The following is a 25,794-nucleotide window of genomic DNA, read 5'->3' as shown; positions in this document are numbered from 1 at the left end:
TGCCCCAAACAAATGAACTTTATTTTTAGACAACAGATTCAAGCAGGCCACTAAGAAGACCTGACATTTGAACAGTGATGAATACATGGCTGAGTATTTCATTTTCAGCCAGGAACTCCTGATATTAGAAGGAAACTCAAGAGTTCCAGCTGTGGTGCAGTGGGTTAATAATCTGACTGCAGTGGCTCAGGTTCCATCCCTGGCCCAGCACAGTAGGTTAAAGGATCCAGTGTTGCTGCAGCTACAGCATAGGTCACTGCTGTGGCTTGGGTTTAATCCCTGGCCCAGGAACTTCCATATGCACAGTTCGGCCATTAAAAAAAAGAAGAAAATTCCCTCCCCCCACATCACCTAGATTAAACTACTGATAACTGATGAGACAGGCTTCCCAAGAAGGGAGCATTTGGGTAGTTGGGAATAGAAAGGAATGAAAGGGGGAAAGAGAAAGAATATTACAGACCAGGTTAAGATCAGATTACAATCCCAATTAGTGCCTTTGGGATAAACAAGAGACCATTCTGGCTGCTCTGGTGAAGGGTATCACTAGAAACAGAAATACATAAGCAGTCTTCTGCTTTCATATCCTGCATCAGGTCAGTTTGAACATAGCTTTACTCCTATTAAACTTTGACAGGGCTTCTGGAGATGCTGGGTCATGCCTGTCCCAGCCATCCTTAACAGAGACCATAGCCATGACAAACCCAAATTCCTAATTCCTGAACTAATTTGAGTCACCTCACATTGTGGCCACTCAGGAATAGAACAAGTTTTGTTTAAAAAAAAAAAAAATGTATGTTTTAATTCAAGAAATAAAAATTCACATTTAATTCCAAAGAGGTGCCAGGAATTTGCTGTAAACAACCAGCCACACCTGCTGCAGAGTCACTTTGGCCAGTGCTTCCTGAGATGCTCTTTCAGCTGAGGGATGGAAGGCAGCAGCTGCTGGCACTCATGACAACGGAGGGGCAGCTTCAAGAGCTCAGGCATCCCATCTCGGACAATCACTCTGCCAGCCTCTTGTACCATCTCAATCACAGCTGCAAGAAAGGAAAAAAAAGTTTAGACCTCAGCTACTCTGGAAAGCCAAGATACGAAAACAAAAAACAAAAAAAAACCCACAAACAATTAAAAGAAAATCTGACTCCAAATAGGCCAGGTATCCTTGAAGCTAGTCAACTAGAGGTTAGGGGAATGGGCTTGGCAGATTCGAAACCTAAGCAACCTACCTCTGAGATTATTACATTCCTCCAGGACACACTCTAAGCAATCCATGTTACTATGTCAAAGGCTTGTTATCACAGGGCTTAACCCCTGGTTAGCTAGTTAACATCCTAGAATACAAAGTTCTACAATGTACATACCTCTTCTACATATGCTTCCTTCTACATACACACAGACCCTGTTAGGTAACCACTCTTGACAGAAGGCAGCCCCCACACTCCTCCCAACTGATGACAGAAGAAAGACATAACAGTTTAGAGCTTTCAGACCCATTAACTCCAATAATTCTCAGGACCACACTTAAGTCTCCTGTTGTTAGAATAAACAACATTCTTTGGACCCTGACATTAACAGTATTCTAAGTTCCCTAAGAAGTCTGCTGATAACAAAGTGGCAATCCTACTACAATCCAAATAATCCAGTTCCTTTTAATGGGGCTCTCTGTGTAGGCAACACAAAGTTGTACATGGTTTTTGAAGCCAATATTTATTTATTTATTTGTTTATTTATTTATTGTCTTTTTGTCATTTTTAGGGCCACAACCTCATATGGAGGAGGTTCCCAGGCTAGGGGTCTAATCAGAGCTACAACTGCTGGCCTACACCACAGCCACAGCAACACCAGATCCGAGCTGCATCTGTGACCTACACCACAGCTCACGGCAACACTGGATCGTTAACCCACTGAGAGAGGCCAGGGATTGAACCTGCAACCTCATGGTTCCTAGTCAGATTTGTTTCCGCTGCTCCACAATGGGAACTCCTGAAGACAATTTATCAATAGGGAAATAACTGAAACAAATGTAAGGACAACTGGTGAAAATCAAAAAATACTGTTTACCTTGTGATTCCAGGAAGTATTCGGTATTGAAAGAATTCCAATGCTTTTTGTTTTTAAGGCAAGGAGAATCAAAGTCCTGGCTGATCACATGAAGGTGTACGTGACTAGTTGAGAGGGAAAAAGACTGACCATTAAACCCAATAAAAACTACAGTTTAATCAAAATGACAAACAGTAAAAGTATGAGGATATAAAATATTGATAGTGTTTCTATTCCACTCAATTCATTTATTCACTTAAGAATATTTACTGCTCTCAGAGTTCCCATCGTGGACAGTGGTTAACAAATCTGACTAGGAACCATGAGGTTGCAGGTTCGATCCCTGGCCTTGCTCAGTGGGTTAAGGATCCAGCACTGCCATGAGCTGTGGTGTAGGTCAGACTCGGCTCAGATCTGGTGTTGCTGTGGCTGTGGCGTAGGCCGGAGGCTATAGCTCTGATTAGACCCCTAGCCTGGGAACCTCCATATGCCATGGGAGCGCCCTAGAAAAGGCAAAAAGACAAAAAAATTAAAAAAATAAAAAATATTTACTGCTCGGAGTTCCTTTCGTGGCTCAGCGGTTAACGAACCCAACTAGGATCCATGAGGATGAGGGTTCGATCCTTGGCCTCGCTCAGCAGGTTAAGGATCTGGCGTTGCCGTGAGCTGTGATGTAGGTTGCAGACATGGCTTGGATCCAGTGTTGCTGGGGCCTGTGGCGTGGGCCAGTGGCTGCAGCTCCGATTTGACCACTAGACTGGGAACCTCTCTGTGCCGAAGGTGCGGATCAAAAAGGCAAAAAAAAAAAAAAAAAGAATATTTACTGCTCATTAAGTACCTACTAGGGTCAAGCATTGCTCTAGCTCTGGGAATTTAGCAGTGAACAAAATGGGAAAGGCCTGTGCTCTTATAGAAATTATATTCTAATGAGGGGAGAGAATAATAATAAGTAAATAAATAAGGACAATTCTAATTGTTAACACTGCTGAGAAAAAAAAGTGAAACAGGGAAATGGGATAGAAAGTGCCTAGGGGGTAGAGGTTGCCTCTTTAAGAACCTAGAGTGTTCAAGAAAGGGCTCTCCCTGGCAGTGATTTCAGCTAAGAAAGCAGTCAGCAAGCAAAGATCTGAGGAAAGAGTATTACAGGGAGTGCGAAGGCCAAGTGTGAATGAAGGCCCTGAGATGATAAAGAGTTTGGTGCAACCAAGGAAAGGAAAGGTAATATGGCCAGAATGGCTGGAAAGAAGGAGCAGCAACGGGAGGAGCCATATCATAAAGACTCTTACAGGTCAGCAGAGGGTTTGCTTTTATTCTGAAAGCCATTGAGGGATTTTAAGCCACAGAGCACTATTATCTGATTTATACTTTAAAAGATCATGCTGGACAAAATCCAACACCCATTTCTGATAAAAGCCCTTCAGAAAGTAGGCATAGAGGGAACCTACCTCAACATGATAAAGGCCATATATGACAAACCCACAGTGAACATCATTCTCAACGGTGAAAAGCTGAAAGAATTCCCACTGAGATCAGGAACAAGATAAGGAATTCCACTCTCACCACTACTCTTCAACATAGTTTTGGAATTCCTAGCCACAGCAATCAGAGAAGTAAAAGAAATAAAAGGAATCCAAATTGCAAAGGAAGAAGTAAAACTATCACTGTTTGCAGATGACATGTTACTATACCTAGAGAATCCTAAAGACTCTACCAGAAAACTGTTAGAGCTCATCCATGAATTTGGCAAAGTCGCAGGATACAAAATTAACATACAGAAATCGACGGCATTTCTATATACTAATAATGAAAGATCAGAAAGAGAAATTAGGGAAGCAGTCCTGTTTACCATCGCATTCAAAAGGATAAAATACCTAGGAGCAAACCTACCTAAAGAGACAAAAGACCTGTACTCTGAAAACTATAAGACATGATGAAAAAAATCAAAGATGACATAAACAGATGGAAAGACATATCATGCTCTTGGATTGGAAGAGTCAATATTATCAAAATGACTATGCTACCCAAGGCAATCTACAGATTCAATGCAATCCCTATCAAATTACCAAGGACATTTTTCACAGAACTTGAACAAAACATTTTAAAGTTTGTTTGGAGGAGTTCCCGTCATGGCGCAGTGGCTAATGAATCCGACTAGGAACCATGAGGTTGCGGGTTCGGTCCCTGACCTTGCTCAGCGGGTTAACGATCCGGCGTTGCTGTGAGCTGTGGTGTAGGTTGCAGACACGGCTTGGATCCCGTGTTGCTGTGGCTCTGGCATAGGCTGGTGGCTACAGCTCCGATTCGACCCCTAGCCTGGGAACCTCCACATGCCGTGGAAGCGGCCCAAGAAATAGCAAAAAGACAAAAAAAAAAAAAAAAAAAAAGATAAAGTTTGTTTGGAAGCACGAAAGATCCAGAATAGCCAAAAGATATCCTGAAAAACAAAAATGGAGCTGGAGGAATCAGGCTCCTGGACCTCAGACTATACTACAAAGCAATAGTCATCAAAATTGTATGGTACTGGCACAAAGACAGAAATAGAGATCAGTGGAACAGGATAGAAAGCCCAGAATTAAACCTACGCACCTACAGCCAGCTAACCTATGACAAAGGAGGCAAGAATACACAATGGAGAAAGATAGCCTGTTCAATATATGGTGCTGGGAAAACTGGACAGCCACATGGAAAAGAATGAAATTAGAACACTCCTTAACACCACACACAAAAATGAACTCAAAATGGATTAAAGACCTAGATATAAGACCAGATACTATAAAACTCTTAGAGGAAAACATAGGCCAAACACTCTCTGACATAAATGATAGCAACATCTTCTCAGATCCACCTCTTAGAGTAATGACGGTAAAAACAAAAATAAACAAATGGGATCTAATTAAACTTAAAAGTTTCTGCACAGCAAAGGAAACCCTAAACAAAACAAAAAGACAACCCACAGAATGGGAGAAAATCTTTGCAAATGATTCGACTGACAAGGGATTAATCTCCAAAATTTATAAACACCTTCTACCGCTCAATACTAAAAAAACAACCCCTGGGAGTTCCCATGATGGCACAGCAGAAACGAATATGACTAGTATCCATGAGGATGCAGGTTCGATTCCTGGCTTTGTGCAGTGGCTCGGGGATCCATACATTGCCATGAGCTTTAGTGTAGGTCACAGATGCAGTTCAGATCCCAAGTTGCTGTGGCTGTGGTGTAGGCTGGGGGCTGTAGCTCCCATTTGACCCCTAGCCTGGGAACTTCCACATGCTGTAGATGTGGCCCTAAAAAGCAAAAAAAAAAAAAAAAACAACAACAAAAACCACCCCATCAAAAAAAGGGCAGAAGATCTAAATAGATGATTCTCCAAAGGAGACATATGGAGGGCAAAAAAACACATGAAAAGATGTTCAACATCACTCATCACTAGGGAAATGCAAATCAAAACCACTATGAGGTACCTTACACCTGTCAGAACGGCCATCATCAAAAAGTCTACAAACAATAAGTGCTGGAGAGGGTGTGGAAAAAAAGGAACACTAGTACACTGTTGGTGGGATTGCAAATTGGTGCAACCACTGTGGAAAGCAGTATGGAGATTCCTCAGAAAACTCAAAATAGAACTACCATTTGATCCAGCAATCCCACTCCTGGGCATCTACCCAGAGAAAACCACAACTCGCAAAGACACATGTACTCCAATGATCACTGCAGCACTATTTGCAATAGCCAAGACATGGAAACAACCTAAATATCCATCGACAGAGGAGTGGATCAAGAAGATGTGGTACATATACACAATGGAATATGACTCAGCCATTAGAGGAACAAAATACTGGCATTTTTAGCAACATGGATGGACATAGAAGTTATCATGCTAAGTGAAATCAGTCAGACAATGAGACACCAACATCAAATGCTATCTATCACTGACATGCGGAATCTGAAAAAACCGAACGAATTTCTTTGCAGAACAGGTACTGACTCAAAGACTTTGAAAAACTTATGGTCTCCAAAAGAGACAGTGTGGGGGGTGGGGGGATGCGTTGGGGGTGGGGGATGGAAATCCTATAAAATTGTGATGATCATTGTACAACTATAAATGTAATAAATTCATTGAGCAACAAAAAAAAAAAAAAAAAAAAAAGATCATGCTGATTACTGTGTAGACAGAGGGCTGTAGAAAGGGTAAGGATGGATACAGAGTGACCAGTTGGGAGGCTGCTGCAGCAGTACAGGCCAGAAATAATCATGGTTTAGACTAGAGCTACAGCAATCGAGATGACAAGAAGCAATACTTTTTTTTTTTTTTTTTTTTGTCTTTTTGCCTTTTCTTGAGCCGCTCCCACAGCATATGGAGTTCCCAGGCTAGGGGTCTAATTGGAGCTGTAGCCACCGTCCTACACTAGAGCCACAGCAACGTGGGATCCAAGCCTCATTTATGACCCACACCACAGCTCATGGCAACACCGGATCCTTAACCCACTGAGCAAGGCCAGGGGTCGAACCCACAACCTCATGGTTCCTAGTCGGATTTCTTAACCACTGCGCCATGACGGGAACTCCAAGAAGCAATACATTTTGGAACAGACTGACAGGAACAACTAATGGATCTGATGTGGGTTTGGGGAGGCTCTACTTACTGAGATGGAGAAGTTTATGGGAAAAACAGGTTTAAGGGAAAGGAAATCAAGAGTTCTCATTTGGATTTGTTAAACCAAGTAGGATGACCTTTTGTATAACTTTGACTCTCTTTTTTTTTAATAGCCACATCTGTGGCATATGGAGTTTCCAGGCCAGGGATAAACTTGGTGCCTCAGCTGCAACCTACACTGCAGCTGCAATCTATGCCACAGCTGAGGCAGCGCCGAATCCTTAACCCACTGCACCACAGCAGGAACTCCTCCTAGCTTTGACTCTTAGAATCAGAAGTATTTCACTTTCCTCCAGTAAGTCATCAAAATCAACCAGTATATGTGGGAATCCAAAATGAATATCAGCACTAAGAAATAAGCCTAACTGTATTACAAATGAATAAGGGAACCACACTGAAGGGGGTAAGGAAGAAAATAACTACCCTAATTAAGTTTAGAAAAGAGCATTTTGACTGGATTCTGTAAAAATTTTAAAAGCTCTATACAACTACTGTGGTCTAATGAGTATATGTCTTTCTCACATGGATGTGGGTTAGCAATTCTGCAACTGTTTTATACATGTACTAGGGACTGAACAAATAAGTGAATTTATTATAGCTAATGAGAGCTGGATTTCTCACTGCTGAAGAAATCATGAAAAAGGAAAAGGGAAGATAAGAATGGGAAAGGGGAAGACAAAAATAAACTTTGTAGAGTTGGGCTGCAATCAGAGGTATCAGCAGGAACTCATGGTTATCCACATATGTACATGGATAGAGAAATAAATAATGAGGCATATGTATTTGTGTAGGTTAGGATTCACATGTGTATTTCCTGGCCCCATCTGCTGAGAGACCTAGAAGCAAAACACTCTGGAATCAAACACTTCTCTCCACGGAAACCTACTGCTTAAGTCTTGTTTATAAATGTCATTTTCCAATAAAAGGAATTACGGCTCTTTGGAGAAGTGATTCATTCCAGGCTAGAACAGGAAAAATATAAGATAAACCTGGAATACCTTGTTCTAAAAAATAAGGGGCCAGAAAATAAGAAAGTGCTCAAAAAATGTTTGAAGTATGTCAAAGTGATATAGGAGCCAACCTAAAGGAGTTTCCAGTGACCAAAGCTGGAACAATTTGAGCAAGAAAATAAACAGTGATAGACTAAATTGAAATCTATGGAAGAGAATAAATATCTATGAGTCCATACAATAAATACATAAAGGAGGAGAGAGGAGTTCCCTTGCGGCACAGTGGGTTAAGGATCCAGCATTGTCACTGCAGGGGTTCAGGTCACTGCTGTGGCATGGATTCAATCCTTGGCCCAGGAACTTCCACATGCTGAGGGCTTGGCCAAAAGGAAAAAAAAAAAAGGCAGGGGATGAGGGGAAGAGACAGCTTCTATACAAAAGAATTCTAATTAATAAAGGAGAAGGAATGAGGGAAACACAAAATTATCATTAGGTAAACACCCTAATAATAAACTTAATAATAACTGTTGCCAGAAAAGATTCACTAATAGATGCTAAAATCACTGGACTTAAGTTTGGGGAGACAAAAGATGTAGCAAAAAAAAAAAAAAAGGACTTAACTGGTGGTTCTGTGGTATTTTTGCAAAATAAAAAAAAAGGCATAACCTCGACCTAGCCATGAAAAAACATCAGATAAACCCCAATTGAGACACTATGAAACAACTAACCAGTACTCATCAAAAGTGTCAAGGTCATGGAGTTCCCGTCGTAGCTCAGTGGTTAATGAATCCGACTAGGAACCATGAGGTTGCGGGTTCAATCCCTGGCCTTGCTCAGTGGGTTAAGGATCCGGTGTTGCCATGAGCTGTGGTGTGGGTCACAGATGAGGCTCAGATCCCACGTTGCTGTGGCTCTAGTGTAGGCCGGTGGCTACAGTTCCGATTCGACCCCTAGCCTGGGAACCTCATGTGCCGTGGGAGCAGCCCAAGAAAAGGCAAAAAGACAAAAAAAAAAAAAAAAAAAGTGTCAAGGTCATGAAAACCAGGAAAGAGGGGGGAACTGCCACAGATTGGGAAAACTAAGGAGAGACACAACAAATAAATGCAATGTGGGATCCTGAAGCAGAAAAAGAGTGAAAGAAAAATGAGTGAAATTCCAATAAGATCTAGAGTTTAATCAGCGGCAATATTATGGAAGATCTTGGTTCTGCTTCACACTTTCATTTTTACATTTTCTAAATTGATATATTACTTTCACAACAGAAAAAATATTTTCCTTTCTATGTTTAATTTATTCAAACATATGTCATAAACAGTAATCATAAAAGAATACATAAGTGGCAACTTTACTGACTGTTCATCTTGCTCCTCACTCACACCAGTCACGGCTCTTGTTCTGGGCACCTCCCTAGCACTTTAGCACTCATTACATGAAGGTGGTACAGACACCATGATGACTATGTGAAAAGGGCCCTGGGTTCAAGGGCTGTAAGTCATGAGCCCCACAGTAGCAGGGAAAGAGGACTATGGGTGGCTTTTTGCCCTAAATTTTTTTTTTTTTTTGGCTTTTTGCCTTTTTCTAGGGCCGCTCCTGGCAGCATATGAAGGTTCCCAGGCTAGGGGTCAGATCGTAACTGTAGCCACCGGCCTACACTAGAGCCACAGCAACGTGGGATCCGAGCCTAATTTATGACCCACACCACAGCTCACGGCAACGCCGGATCCTTAACCCAATGAGCAAGGCCAGGGATCGAACCCGCAACCTCATGGTTCCTGGTCGGATTTGTTAACCATTGCGCCATGACAGGAACTCCCTGCCCTAAATTTTTGAATAAGGTTTTCACAATTAAAAAATATTTTTAATGAGATGCAACATATATCCACCCTGTGACCCAGCAATTCCACTTCTAGGTATTTGTTTACACAGGAACAAAAACACGGAGTATCTCCATGATAAACACAACATGCATGAATCTCAAAATCCATTATGCTAACCGAAAAAATATACATTGTATGATTCCATTTATATTAAGTTCTAAAACAGACAAAACTCACCTATGCTGAAAGAAATCAGAGTAACAGTTGGGGGTTGAGGGAGGATGAACTAGAAAAGTGCACAAGAGAACTTCCCGGGAGAGAGAAATGTTCTATATCTTTTTCTTTTTTCTTTTTTTTGCTTTTTAGGGTTGCATCAGAGGCCACGCTAGGGTTGAAACTGAGTTGTAGCTGCCGGGCTACACCACAGCCACAGCAACGTTAGATCCGAGCCATGTCTGTGACCTACACCATAGCTCATGGCAACACCAGATCCTTAACCCAGTGAGCAAGGCCAGGGATCAAACCTGTGTCTTCATGGATGCTAGTCAGATTCGTTTCTGCTGAGCCATGATGGGAACTCCAAAATGTTCTGTATCTTGACCACAGCGATAGTGACATGGCATATACATGTGCCCAAACTGATCAAACTATAAAACTTACTATGCATTTTACTGTATGTAAGTTATGTCTCAATTTAAAATAAAGAGTACATAGCTCCCACAGTGGTGCAATGGTATCGGCAGCATCTACGCAGCACCAAGACACAGGTTCAATCCCTGGCCCAGCACAATGGGTTAAAGGATACAGCCCTGCTGCAGCTGTTGCAAGTGTGGCTTGGATCTGATCCTAGCCTGGGAACACTATATGCCGCAGGGCAGCTGACAAAGAAAAAAAAAAGAAAAAGAAAACAAGATAAAGAGTATGATAGGGGAAAATGTGGTACAAAACTTTCATTTGGTTAGTGGCCAGTAATCTAAGCCATAATTATTCACGTAATAAAATGTGAAGAATGTTGGGTAGTTAAAAAAAATAACCAAAAGAAATTCTGATACATGCTGCATCATGGATGGACCTTGAAGACATTATCCTAAATGAAATAAGCCAGCCACAAAACGATAGATACTGTATGATCCCACTGGTGTGAGGTATGAGGTACCTAGGGTGATCAAATTCATAGAGACAGAAAACAGAATGGTGGCTGCCAGGGACTAGGAGAAGAGGAGGAATGAAAGGTAGTTTGGGGAGTTCCCACTGTGGCACAGCAGGATAAGGATCCAGTGTTGACTGTGGCAGTTCAGGATCAATCCCCAGTCTGTCCGATCCAGTGTTATGGATTCAATCCCTGGCCCAGGGGCTTCCATATGCCACAGGTACAGCCGAAAAAAAGAAGAACAAAAAAGAGAGAGAGAAAGGTAGTTTGGGAATATAAAAAAAGTTCTAGAAATAGATGTGGTGATGGTTGCAAAACAATGTGAACCTACTTAATGCCACTGAATTGTACACTTATGTATATTTTACCACCAAAAAAAAAAAAAAAAAGATAACTCAGAAATCCAATGAGACTGCTTATCTTGTTGCTTAGCTCAAAAGAATGAAAAACATGCCTTGCCTGAATTCTTTGAAAAGAATCAATCATTCCTTTCTAAATCCTTCTGGGTATGATCGGAAGGAAAACAGACTCTACACTTTTTTCTCTTTTTATTTTAAATCTCAGATCTACTAAGTTGTCATGAGAGAAGTCAGTGAAACTTGTCTCCTTCAAAACAATGGTCCTTAAGTGTTTGGGGTTATAGATGCTTCTGAAAAAGCTGAAAAAAGTCACTGACCACAGTTCCTGAGGGTAGTGAAACTGCTTCATCTAACAGGTTAGGCTCTCAGAGTTTACCCTCTAAGAACTGTACATTATCCAGTTACAAGCAGAAGTAGGAACCCAAGGCTTGTAAGCATGTCAAGCAGATAGGTAGAAGTTTCAGCCCACCTGCTTTGGAAACATCCCCCCCCCCCTTAGTCCCCTGAGCCTCAGGCTACTGGGACACTCAGCAGACCCAGGCAGAATCTGTCTGTCCACTCAGACAGAACCAGGACATGGCAGCACTCCCCACAAGGCTTACCTCATGCTAGGAATGGCGTGGTAGCCCAATCGGAAGCGGAGTTTGCTGGAGCCAGCAAAGTCTGCAATCACCTTTTCCCCCACAGTGTGCATGTGTCTGAGGAGCTCAAGGTGTTCTCTGGTAACAGCCTTCAGACTGGAAATGGAGGCCCATGGTAAGACCAGCCAGTGGTAACGAGCCTTGGGGTATTTATCCTTAATCACCACCACCTGGTCATCTTTGTAAACCTAGCAGGGGGCACAAGAGAAGAAAACAACCATCTACCACACATCTTGTGTGTGCCAGACACTGTCATATTTATTAACTCAATTTCCCCACAATCTTATGCAGAAGGTCTTAGCATCCCAACTTTGCTAGATGAGGGCAGAGGTTCAGAGAAGTTGAGTAATTATGCCAGGTCACAAAGTTACTAAGCGGGAAGCCAGCACAGCTCTAGTTACCCCAGAGTCACCATACTACACAGAACACACAGAAGAGGCCCAGCACAAAATAGTTCCTGTGGATCTGATGTAAAATCCCTGTAGGCATAAATTCAAATGCACCCTTTTCCACTCTAACACAGCAGACCACAGGACACAAGCAAGTGTGTTCCAAGAAGGCTTGTCACCCCGGGATGTAATTTACGAACCCAAAGACTCCTCCCAGGATGACGGCTGACTAGTAATCCCAGGGCAGCCCAGTATATAGTCACAATACATTATCTGATGCTCTGTTGAAAGCGACCCACACTAAGGTTAAGACAACTTGATGGTACCCAGAAGGTCAGAGGAACAAGGCAGAGAGGATATTCATTTGAAAAACTTAGCTTCTGGAGTTCCTGTCGTGGCTCACAGGAAGCGAATCCAACTAGTATCCATGAGGATGTGGATTCAACCCCTGGCATCACTCAGTGGGTTAAGGATCCAGCGTTGCCAGGAGCTATGCTGTAGGTCACAGACACAGCTCAGATCCCCATTGCTGTGGCTGTGGCTGTGGCTGTGGCTGTGGCTGGCAGCTGTAGCTCCGATTTGACCCCTAGCCTGGGAACTTCCATATGCCACACGTTTGACTCTAAAAAGACCGAAAAAGAAAAAGAAAAAAAACTTAGCTTCTCTCCAAAGAGTTCCAGTTGCTAACATGCTAACATAGTGACAAAAGAAAGCCCACTCGGGAGTTCCCGTCGTGGCGCAGTGGTTAATGAATCCGACTAGGAACTGTGAGTTGCGGGTTCGGTCCCTGCCCTTGCTCAGTGGGTTAACGATCTGGCGTTGCCGTGAGCTGTGTGTAGGTTGCAGACGTGGTTCGGATCCCGATTGCTGTGGCTCTGGCATATACAGCTCCGATTGGACCCCTAGCCTGGGAACCTGCATATGCCGCTGGAGCGGCCCAAGAAATAGAAAAAAAAAACCAAAAAAAATGCCATTTTGGAGTTCCCGTCGTGGCGCAGTAGTTAACGAATCTGACTAGGAACCATGAGGTTGCAGGTTCGATCCCTGCCCTTGCTCAGTGGGTTAACGATCCGGTGTTGCGGTGAGCTGTGGTGTAGGTCGCAGACGCGGCTCGGATCCCGCGTTGCTGTGGCTCTGGCGTAGGCTGGCAGCTACAGCTCCGATTCGACCCCTAGCCTGGGAACCTCCATATGCCGCGGGAGCGGCCCAAGAAATGGCAAAAAGACAAAAAAAAAAAAAAAAAAAAAGAAAGGCCACTCAATCTCACAAAACAGCCCAATAAAATGAATCGCATTCAGAAGGAGTGCTCTCCTCTGACTTCATTTGTAGTTATGACCTCTGTGGAGTGACATGCAATATACTTCAATGCCAAAATTTTATTCTGACCTGCATTTTGGGGTCCTCCATGGAAATCTTCAAGCCTTGACTCCAGTGGCTCAATGATTCCTAAAACAAAAAAGGGTAATGTAAATTGCAAATGCTGATAGTTAATACTGTACATCAAAAAAAGTGCAACCTAAGTTGAAATAAGGTTACTTTTTAAGAATTAAACTACATCCCTTTACCTCAATCTTTTGCCTTTATAAACCATAAGGTATTCCCATTTTCTTCCCATATTGAGCTCTTCATGTCTAGGCAGAAGCTGGAAACGCAGACTGAACTGCATCTTATTTGCCCTCTCCCACTCCATCTACAGTTTGGTTAAGTTTCTGCTTTGACATCAGGCTGTGAATTACACGATCTATGAAGAGTTTTGATGTTAACCTTTTATAGACACACATGACTGAGCCATCTTAGTAGCTCAATGCCAAACATACTACTGTTACCACCCTACCTTCAAGTGGCTAACCTCAGGAGTTCAAGAATAAAAGGTCATTCATCCAAATGACTGGAGACACAAAAAAGTGACTCTTTCATCATGGATAATAAGCGTTCACATGTCTGGGCTTTACAGCATACAAAATAATTAAGCAGTCATTACATCTCATTTAATCTCCATATTATCTGTCAAGCACATGATCCTCACCTTTTTGGTGGCTGCATCCTTTTCCTTCTTTGCGGGCACAGAGCACTGGCTAGGGTTGCTCCCAGGTTCTGCTCCTGTACTGGGCTTAGCTTCCTGAGAAGCATCCCTTTCTACAGAATCACTGTTGCCTGACCTCTTTCTCTTCCTGTGTGTTTTCAGGCCAGGGCTCTTTGCCTCTTCCTCAAACTCTATAACATATGGATAAAGTTCATTCACCATGTGGAGAACCTGGCCAGGCTGCAGCTTCATCTCTTGGTCCTTACCAATTATGACTGAGTCAATGCTGGTGGGATTGACCCCTACCTGCAAAGAGTCAGAACGTAATTATAATAATAGCAATAATACCATTAGTAATATAGCCACAGCTATGTTTAACCACTTACTATGTGCCAGGCACCATGCCTAATATTCACTTTACTGGCTGGCACAGACACTCTAAAGTCAACAGCATAAGAAAATCATCAAGTATAACTGGAAATCCAAGTTACAAACACACATACCTGCTTTACCTTGACATATCCTTTGTTACATTCTGCTTTCAATTGCACTGAAAGAGAATGAAAACAGTTAAACCCAAAGGTCACAGAGAACCAGACACTCGTTCCTGTTCTCCCAACAAGACAATGAGGCAACTTGACAAGGGTTTCCTCAAAGGTCTACAAGCAAAATCATCTGTGATTCAGGTGGTTAGAGCTCCAAATCCTTCCATAAAATGCCCAATAGGCATTCTCTCATGACTCAGGGGGTTAAGGATCCATCATTGTCACTGTAGTGCGGGTTTGATCCCTGGCCCACATGGGTCACAGGTGTGGCCGAAACAAACAAACGAAAACATATAATGCCCAATAACATACATACTCCCTTGGCTAGTGCTAATATCTCTATAAGGCAGCTTCACTGAATCCCCACCAATCTCCCTATTCCAGAGTCCTTGGCTCACTTAGGGTCATAGACTCTGCAGTCAGGGAAGGGGACCTACTTCTCTCACAAGGTCATACAGCTCAAGATTAAGTTAGACTTCCACTGGAAGCTCCCTTGTGATGCAGAGGGTTAAGGATCCAGCACTGCTGCCGCAGCTGTGGCGTAGGCTGCAACTGCGGCACAGGTTCGATCCCTGGCCTGGGAAATTCCACATGCCATGGGTATGGCCAAAAAGTAAGTAAGTTAAGTAAGTAAATACATAAATAAATAAATTAGACTTCCATTAGAGTTCCCGTTGTGGCACAGCAGAAATGAATCTGACTAGGATCTGAGGATTTGGTTTTGATTCCTGGCCTCGCTCAGTGGGTTAAGAATCTGGGGTTGCTGTGGCTGTGGTGTAGACCGGCAGCTGCAGCTACAATCCGACCCCTAGCCTGGGAACTTCCATATGCAGGGGATGCAGCCCTAAAAAAAAAAAATAAAAATTAAGACTTCCACTGTTATATGAAACTACCAGATGCCTACAGAGAAAGACGTAAAAGATATATTCCTGGAAAACAAAGTTCAGCTGACGCTGCGTAGGAAAAGTGGACAGAAAATTCTCAAAAGAGTACTGCAGGGACAGAACAGTCTAAGCATGTGTGGGAAAAGTAACACTAAACATTCATGTTCATATAAGTGAACAAAAAGTTTCATAAACAATAAAGTCCTACTGCATAGCAGAGAGAACTATATTCAATGTCCTATGATAAACCATAATGGATAAGTTTAAAAAAGAATGTGAATCACTTTTCTGTACAGCAGAAATTAACATGACCGTGTAAATCAACAATACTTCAGAGTTCCCACTGTGGCACAGTGGATTAAGAACTTGACTGCAGCAGCCCAGGTTGATGCGGAGGCATGGGTTCAATCCGGCCTGGTGCAATGGGTTAAAGGATCTGGCATTGCCTCAGCTGCAACTCAGATGCAATCCCTGGCCCAGGAACTTCCATATGTCACAGGTGCAGCCATGAAAAAAACAAAAACAACAATACTTAAAGAAAAGGGAAGGGAAGGCAAGAAGAAAAAAGTTTCTGGGGTGAGACAGGGAGCAAAGAGATGCCACAGCTGCTCCAGAGAGGATAGGCAGAAGACAGACTGACATACACACCCTACAGCTGCTACTGTGACAAGGGGAACAGAGAGCAAGAAGAAGCTGTGTCTAATTCCGTATCTTTGGCTTAGTCAGCTCAAGCATGGCCTTTTTTTTTTTTCCTCCCATTTAAATTAACTCATGCGGGAGAAACCATAATCAGTGCTGCAGATTCCAAGACTAAGGAAATCCTGCTATGAGGAATCCTGCTAGGGGAAGGCCTATAATCAGTGAGTATGCCTGAAATTTACAAGTTAAAAAAACGAGGTATATGGTTTTTCCTGAGGCCTTTCATTTTATTAAATCCTAGGAAAGCCATTTCAAGAGCTGGATGCCATGGCCTTTTTTTTTTTTTTAATATTATTTTTAAACCCGCACCAGAGCAGCAACCCAAGCCACTGCAGTGTTAAGACCAGATCCTTAAAGCCGCTGAGCCACAAGAGAAATCCCCATAGTCTCCTAAACATACCATCCTCTGAGTGCGGCTATATGTACAGGATGGATTCATCCCATCACCTCTCAAACACGATTTCATCCTGGAAATCCCAAACTCAACTGTCTCACTGCCCAACAAGCAGTCTCTCTGGGCAGAGTGCAGGACTCAGTTCTACCACCCCACAGTACAAAGTGGAACCGCCTGCTCCCAACACTGAATATTAACTACTTTCAGAGTCACCCCGGGGTCAGAGGATGGGATCAGGAATGCATAAGGCCCTGGTGTTGACTTAAGAGTTCTGTTCCTGAGTTTTGCGTATGGCACACAAAAGGTTTTCTTTTCCATCAGTAGCATCCGGTGCATCTTTGATTATTACTATCTGAAGGAGCCAAACATAGTAATCTCTGCATTCATTGCCATGACCAGTTACCTTGCTGTCGAGAGCACTTCTTGTCAGTGATCTTGGTCTCTGGGCCTCGCCCAACAATGACTGCTTCCAAATGTGGAAGCTTGATACGCTGGTGCCGGCTGTCCTGTCTCACCAACCAGCATACCCGCGTCATTATTCTGAGAGACAAAACACAAGAGAATTGCTGGAAACATCAGCACAAGTCCTCCAGGGCCACACCCAGACACACATATGCCATTACCAGCTGTTCCTCTTGAGGCAAGTGACTTCACCTCCCCAGTCTGAATTTCCTCACCTGTAAATATGATAATGATAGGACTCCTGAGGCTTGTGAGGATTAAATAAGATAATGTGGATAAGTATTTACTTCTGTGCCTGAATTATGCTACGCAAATATTTGTTTACTGGCATACTGTACATGATGGACATTAGGCTACATGCCGAGGATCAAAGGATGATGAAACACTGTCCGCATTCTTCAGGGACCTGGAGTACAATGGGGCAGACAGACTCACATACCAATTATTATGATATAATGTAATTCCCACCATAAGGGAGTAACTAAATAAGGCCTTAGCCAGGGAAAGGAAAGACTGATTCTTACAGGGAGTATCAAAAAAAAGGTTTCATGAAGAAGGGATATTTACACTAGGTTTTAAAGGACAAGAAATTTGCCTGGCGAAGGACTAAGGACATAAGAACAAAGGAGGTTCTTCATGTCCACGAGCATCTTTACGTGTATTAGAAGCTTTCCTTTCCTTAACTGTCATAACATACTGATGTTAGAATACATTTTAGGGAGTTCCTGCTGTGGTGCAGTGGAAACGAATCCGACTGGTATGCATGAAGATGCTGGTTTGACCCCTGGCCTCATTCACTGGGTTAAGGATCCAGCATTGCCGTGTGCAGGTCACAGAAGCAGCTCCGATCTCTAATTGCTGTGGCTGCAGCATAGGCCAGGAGCTACAGATCTCACTCGACCCCTAGCCTGAGAACTTCCATATGCTGCGAGTGTGGACCTAAGCAAACAAAAAAATACATTTTAGTGCCATCTACCAGAAAACTGTCATAATAAATACACAAGCCTACAATTTCTAAAGTGTGGATGCAGCACCTTTATGCAGTACACATTCTGCACAACACTAGCGGAGGTGCTGGTACTCTTTTGAAAAACAACTTCATGTAGAGTGTCAGCAGAAGAGAAAGAGAAGAAATTCGGTAAAAGGATGAGGGCTGAAAAAAGGCAAAACAAAGGGGATGGAGGAGAAAAGGCAGAAGGAACTATGAAGGTAGGCTTAATTACTGATTGCATTTGGGGAATGACAAAGGAGTAAAGGGAGATACCGAACAAGATTTCTAATTTAGAAATACCCATCAACCAAAATGAGGAGTTCACAGGCAGATATAATTTGGGGATAATCAACAGGTGAAGAAGGGAAGGTTTCAGATTGAAACACAATTAGATTAAGTTGCCTGTGGAAGATCCTAGAGTCACCCTGGTATATATGGGTGGGTATGAAGTTCTGAAAGGGGAATGGACTGAATATGTGTGTGCATGTATGTGTGTGTTTTGAGGACACAAAGAGCTTCATTCGGGGGTCTTAGGAATTGCAATTTGGGAGACACAGTTTAGAGTAAAACTGAAAGTGTTTCAGGTAAGAGAGAGTCAGGGGCTTATAAAAGCAAAGGTTGTTAAAAATTGTCTTATAAGAATTAAGACTAGGAGTTCCCGTTGTGGCTCAGTGGTTAACGAATCCGACTATGAACCGTGAGGTTGCAGGTTCGATCCCTGGCCTCGCTCAGTGGGTCAAGAATCCGGCGTTGCTGTGAGCTGTGGTGTAGGTTGCAGACTCGGCTCAGATACCACGTTGCTGTGGCTGTGGTGTATAGACGGCTACAGCTCTGATTAGACCCCTAGCCTGGGAACCTCCATATGCCGCGGGAGCAGCCCTAGGAATAGCAAAAAGACAAGACAAAAAAAAAAAAAAAAAGAATTAAAACTAGCTCTAATGCAAAAATGAAATATTTGTCCTCAACTGAATATATATATTTGAAAGGCATCAATGTGTCATGAAAGTTAAGACAAGGAAAGAGGACGAGATCACACTGCGGGGCAGAGCAGGGACTTGTGGGAGGGATAGGACTAAATCTTCAGGATGCCCACCCCCACCCCCTCTGATTCCAGAAGCTTATTAACGCTTGAGCCTCTAAAACCCTTTCTTTGATGGAGTTCCCGTCGTGGTGCAGCAGAAACGAATCCAACTAGGAACCACAAGGTTGCAGACTCGATCCCTGACTTCGCTCCGTGGGTTAAGAATCTGGTGTTGCTGTGAGCTGCGGTGTAGGTCACAGATGTGGCTCAGATCCAGCGTGGCTGTGGCTGTGGTGTACGCCGGCAGCTGCAGCTCCTCCGACTGGACCCCTAGCCTGGGAACCTGCATATGCTGAGGGTGCGGCCCTAAAAAGCAAAAAAAAAATTAAAAATTAAAAAAAAAAAAACCCTCTCTTTGAGAAATGCCTTCTTCAGGCCTTCTGCATAAGCTCTGTACTCATAGGGAAAAGAAAAAAAATTAAGAGTTTTAAAAATCAGAGTTTCGTTATCATCTGCAAAGACAGGATAAGGCAAGGCAGCAGAAGCAAATGAGCACAGAGCAGGTGCAGTCACAGAAGTTGGATCAGTCAGGAAAGGCTTTGGAAACTGCCCAGTAGAAAAGGCCAAGAGCCAAGGGGACAGAAAAGAAAAGGAGTGGGAATGAACATTCCATTTCAAAACACGCAAGTGACAGTATAAACCTCAACAATGACAAGTCATGGGTGGGGGTGAAAAGATCTTAGTTGGCTGACCCAAAGGAGCTGCCACAGAGAGCCACAATAAAAGGCAGAGGTGCAGAAAGAATACTAGGCCAAAAAGTTGAGATTTAACCACCCATATCAGACAACTGCCAAGGTCTGAGCTGCACAGCAAAGTGAAACAACAGCAGCTGTGCTTAGGCAGGGTGAAGTGGGGAAAGCTAGAGTCTGAGATTAGTCAGGAGGTTGTAAGTATGTGGGCCAGAGTAAGGTTCAAAAGGCAGGTGAGCAGGACTTTGTGAAGGAGCCACTCCAAGAGCATGAAGAGTCAGCTGCAAATCTAAACCCCAGAGCCTCAAATGATAATGGTGCTAACAGGCAAGTCCCACTTTTTTTGGGGGGGTGGAGGGGTTGTACCTGCAGCATACATAAGTTCCCAGGCCAAACCTGTACCACAGCAGTGACAATATTGAATCCTCAACCACTAGGCTACCAGAAAACTCCAGGGAAATCCCACATTTAAATGCTATGTGTTCAGAAGGGCATCTGTTTGCACTTGCTAGAAACTGATGAATGACCAGGTGATGGACTGAGAAGCGAAACATGTCTTCATTAAGCATTGGGAAATGTTGACTGATTACTCACAGTAATAATAAAAAAGGCATGGGAGTTCCTGCTGTGGTTCAGCAGTAACGAACCTGAGGATGCAGTTCGATTCCTGCCCGCACCCAGTGGGTTAAAGATCTGGCATTGCCATGAGCTGTGGTGTAGGTCACAGATGTGGCTCAGATCCCACATTGCTGTGTCTGTGGTGTAGGCGAGCAGCTACAGTTCTGATTCAACCCCTAGCCTGGGAACTTCCATGTGCCGCAGATTTGGCCCGAAAAAGAAAAAAAAAAAAAAAAAAAAGGGCAGCTTAAAGAGAGAATAGTTGGAGGGCAGGGACAGGAGAGTATCCAATGGACAGCTGAGAGCATGGCTGACTTTTTCAGGATAAAAGGATCTATCCCTACTGCCCTATACAAACACACATTCACATGCTTCATTCCCCCTAAAGTCCTGAATGTTCAGCACAGCCCTGGAAACTTGCCCAGCCCTGATCAATCCCAAATCCCTCAGGCTCAGAGTTAGAACCCCACAAAGGTTACTTATTTCACCTCTCACTTCTTTGCACTGAACTGGTCCCATTTACCCACCCCTTTCTCTCCTCCCTTCCCCTGGACTCACATCATGCTCCCTTGCACACACATACATCCTTCAGGTATAATGTACTATAGCAGGTCTCCCAAATAAATCATCCTTAATATGCTCTCCTGGGTACTGAATTATACTCTCTCCTCCCTCCTGCAAAACCAAATCCTTTTTAACTCCCAAGTCCTACCTCCTCCCTTAGGCCTTCATGTCCCCCTCTTCTCTGCATCTTTTTATTGGTGTGGTCAATTTACCGTCTCTGAAATTAAATATGAATCCCATTGGCCAGATGAGATTATAATCTCCTTATAAACAGACTGCAGCCATTCAGGAAACTCTGGAGATCACTGGCCTAGGCCAGATGTGGTCTCGTACTTCTGGATCCCCTAGTGTTCAGCACACCTGTATCAAGTGCACACTATGGGATAGGCACTTAGTAAATGTCTTACTTATATCATGTCATTTAAACTTCACAACAACTCTCATTCTAAGGAAAACTTAAGTCTTAGAGAAAATAAGTAACATGTTCAAGTCACATAGCCAACGTGGGCCAGAACTAGAATTTGAATTATTCTGAAGAATGGGTTCTTAAATACATCATATGCTTTTTGTCTTCACTTATTTGATCATTCAGTCAAAAGAACTGCATGTTTACTATGTACCTCATGTCCTTCTGGTGCTGGGAATAAAAAAATAATACATCTCATTTGTACTGTTTGATGCAGATATAATACATTATTCTTGCATTCAAAAGGCTCAGAGTCTTGTGGAAGAGAGATACTCAAAAACAATTGTAACAAATGTGGAAAGTTTAATGACAGGTCTATGCAAAGGCTATTGTGGGAGCACAAAGCTGGAGTACCCAACCTAGACTAGGAGAAAGGAGGTGTCAAGGTTTCCTATAAGAGGTGGGCCTAAAATGAGACCTACATATTAACTGGGTTAATTAGGTGAAAGTGGGCAGCCTAATTAGGTGAGAAGCAGGAAGTGGAGAAAGGAATCAGAGAGATTATAGTCAAAGGGAACAGCAAGGGCAATGCACGAAGAAATAGCACGGTGAGCATGAAGAGCAGTTCGGGGTTGGCTGCAACCTAAAGTATGAGGCGGAAAAGAGGTCAGAGTTGCAGGTGGGTCCAGATGAAGCACAGCGCTGTGTGACTGGCTGAGAAGCTCAAACTTTGGAAGTTCTAAACTTTAGAAGTTCTATTTGTTTAGTAAACAATACATATTTGATGAATAAATGAGTAGGAAAAGACTGGATGAATGAACAGACAGATTTTAAAATATTATTAAGCAGGACTTTGACTCAGGTTTGTTTTCAAAGATCATTTAAGGGAGAGTAGTTAGTGTGGAGAACATGTATGTGGGGAATAGGACTAGAGATGGGGAAACTAGTTAGAAGGCAATCATATTTCAAATGAGCGATGATAAGGTTTAAAGGCCAATAATAGAGACAGAGAAAAAGAGCGGATTTGAGAAATATTTAGGGAGTAAAAGACTTAGTGATGGATGTGCTAAAAGTTCAGGGAAATGTGGAATGTGAATGGTCTGTGGAACTTCCAGGCAAAGCTATCCAGCACGGTATAGTTAGAGGTGAACATGAAACTCAGAAGAGTAGTCTAAGCTGGTATTTTGATTTGGGAACATGCAGGAGGGAGTTAAAACCAAGCCAGTTGGGAGTTGCCCTTTTGGCGCAGCGGAAACGAATCTGACTAGTATCCATGAGAATGAGGGTTCGATCCCTCACGTTGCTCTGTGGGTTGGGGATCTGGGGTTGCCATGAGGTGTGGTGTAGGTCACAGAAGCAGCTTGGATTCCGAGTTGCTGTGGGCGTGGTGTAGGCAGCAGCTGTAGCTCCAAACTGACCCCTAGCAGGGGAATTTCCATAGCTCCAAATTGACCCCTAGCCGGGAATTTCCATACGCTGAATATTCGGTCCGAAAAAGAAAAAAAAAAAAAAAAAAAAAAAGTCAGTTAATATGCTCATTCAGGCAGTGTGTAGCAAATGAAAAGAGCAGTGGCTAGAATCACAAGCCTTGGAAACCCCCAACACTTTAGGCAAAGAAAAAGACTATCCACTGGAAAGGGGAGGGAAAGAAAAAGGAGTTCCCATCATGGCGCAGTGGTTAACGTATCCAATTAAGAACCATGAGGTTGCGGGTTTGATCCCTGGCCTTGCTCAGTGGGTTAAGGATCCAGTGTTGCCGTGAGCTGTGGTGTAGGTCGCAAACTTGGCTTGGATCTGGTGTTGCTGTTGCTGTGGCTCTGGCGTAGGCCGGCATCTACAGCTCTGATTAGATCCTTAGCCTGGGAACCTTCATATGCCAGAGGAACAGGCCCTAGAAAAGGCGAAAAGACCAAAAAAAAAAAAGAAAAAAAAAGGACTATTCACGGGAGAAATGACTGGTTAGAAAAGCACATGAGAATCAGCTAGAACGTAAGCTCTTTAAGAGAAAGCACTCTAACTTGTTCATCTCTGTACTGCAATAAAGCGTACAGAAATGCTGAATAAAGGAGCTGGTATATCGCCGTAAAAAGCAATCAGGAGAGGAGTTCCCGTCGTGGCGTAGTGGTTAAGGAATCCGACTAGGAACCATGAGGTTGCGGGTTCGGTCCCTGCCCTTGCTCAGTGGGTTAAGGACCCGGTGTCGCCATGAGCTGTGGTGTAGGTTGCAGACGCGGCTCGGATCCCGCGTTGCTATGGCTCTGGCGTAGGCTGGTGGCTACAGCTCCGATTCAACCCCTGGCCTGGGAACTTCCATATGCCGCGGGAGCGGCCCAAGAAATAGCAACAACAACAACAACAAAGAAAAAAAAGCAATCAGGAGAAATATTAACAAGTTTCAAAAGCAACAAAGGGATCCAGTAATCAACTGAAAAACATCTATCTGCCTAGGTAATCCACCCCAGGGAAAATATCAGGGGAAGGATAGGTCTGAAAGCTACACTGCAGGAAACCAAGGTAAGGAGTTGGAAACAGAATTTAGAATACTCCTTCAAAAGTTTGGATAAAAAGGGGGAAAGAGTTACTGGATGAGAGCTAAAAGAAAATGGATCACTTCTTTCTTTCTGGCTGGGATTGAGGGGGAAAGGATCTGAGAAACCTGACCTTGTTTATACACCACTGGGACATAGATATGGGCAGAAAAGGTCTCACAAGTATAAAAGAAAGGTCAGAAGCAAAGATAAAGAAATCTGCTTTGATCAGGACACAGCTCATCCTATGACACTTAAGGAAAGGTAAACGTAAGTATAAATCTAGATTACTTTGTGTGAAGGGAAAGGAGGGGCAGAAATTTGAGGAGCACGTGTAATAACCTCAATTTTCTCCCTAACATAGTAAATAGTTACAGAGTAAGGTGTATGGGAGCTTAATAAGCTGAAGAAAACTGATATAAAACAGTGGATAACATCCAAGCCTCCGAAGTCCAACTGCTAGAGTTCAAATCTTGCCTCCTCCACCTTACTCACCATGTGACTTGAGGTCAGTTATCTACGCTGTCTTTACTTCTTCAGCTGTAAAATGATATTAATTATTGCTCTACACCATGGCATTGTCACAAGGGCTAAATTAAGATGTAAAAAGTTCAGCATCTGGCAAAAAACACGGATTCAACACTAGTATCACTCTTGTTAACAGTGGAGGTAGGATGAAAGCGGAGCTAAGGAAATGACCATCCACAGCACTGACTGCAACTAAGGTGAAAGGGCACAAATCTGTTTCGTCTCCCCATAGGAAGAAGCCTGTCTCAAACGTTCTAGTGATATCCAATATAAACCAAAAGGCCCCAAATCTGGACCACATTTAATTCCATATGGAAATTATATCCTTGTTTTCTTCTTTCTTTTGTCTTTTTGGCTTATTCTAGGGCCGCTCCCGCGCATATGGAGGTTCCCAGGGTAGAGGTCCAATTGGAGCTGTAGCCATCGGCCTACGCCAGAACCACAGCAACACCAGATCCAAGCAGCGTCTGCGACCTACACCACAGCTCATGGCAACGCCGGGTCCTTAACCCACTGAGCAAGATCAGGGATCGACCCGCGACCTCATGGTTCCTAGTCGGATTCGTTAACCACTGCGCCATAACATGAACTCCTACATCCTTGTTTTCTTGAACCACAGTCACTCACTAGTCTGTGAGAAAAGGCTTGCATCTTCTGACCTTCCTATAAGGCCTGTCGAGGGCGCTGTGAAGGGCCCTCAAGTTCCTTTCAGGGAGCGTTTCTGGGGAAAACATCCGTCCTGACAGGCTGAGCCGCCTCCTTGGGTTGGACAGTGCCCACTCTCTAATCTTTCCTCTGCTTGTGTTCCGACTGACACAAGTGATGGGCACAAGAGAAAGAACGCTGTGTGACGAAACCAACGTGAAAGCCGCCAAAACACAGCAGGAGAGAAATGGGACACCCAAAGCCCTAGAATGAAGCAACACCTGCCGACAGAAGCCGTGAGAACGTCACTCAGGGGCAGTAGGGGACCAACCTGAGGCCCACATCCACGGCTTTCAATCCGGCCAGCAGGGTAGCGGAGGAGGTAGGCCAACAACTGCCTTACCTCGAGACAGCAGAGGGGATAAGCTCACGTTACTCCTCCATGACGCACAACTTCCGGCGCTGAGGAATGACGTCGCGAGACAGGCTGGAGTGCAACCAGTGACGTTACCATCGTCTGTCCCAAGATTGGCTGAGAGGGTCTCGCCCGATGCCCGGTTAGGGAAGTGCCCGCCCCACTTCATTGCTTAGTGGGCCGCTGTCCGAATTTGGACGCTCCTGGCAGTTATCCCACTGAAAACGGGCTCTCTCCGCATCTTTCTACCCGAGAGCCGCACTTCTGTCACCACCTCTTGGTTTCTGAATTGGCAGAGACCAGGCAGCTGTCCTCTCGGTG

At 43.6% G+C, this 25,794-nt stretch overlaps 1 protein-coding gene across 1 annotated transcript; it reads right to left on the bottom strand.

Moving 5' to 3' along the window:
- On the bottom strand, window positions 1-25,496 carry APTX (aprataxin; the record flags this gene model as incomplete). The annotated part of the gene is given in 9 exon segments (NM_213734.1): window positions 1-1,037; window positions 2,062-2,165; window positions 11,574-11,800; window positions 13,388-13,447; window positions 14,028-14,330; window positions 14,528-14,574; window positions 16,950-17,086; window positions 25,462-25,475; window positions 25,478-25,496. Coding segments are annotated over 9 exon segments (1,066 nt in total), but the record flags the coding sequence as incomplete, so codon positions are not given.

The sequence above is a fragment of the Sus scrofa genome, chromosome 10, assembly GCF_000003025.6.
Source record: "Sus scrofa isolate TJ Tabasco breed Duroc chromosome 10, Sscrofa11.1, whole genome shotgun sequence".
Lineage (NCBI taxonomy): Eukaryota > Metazoa > Chordata > Mammalia > Artiodactyla > Suidae > Sus > Sus scrofa.
Note: the sequence above shows the minus strand (reverse complement) of the source record. Positions and strands in the feature narration are given on the sequence as shown.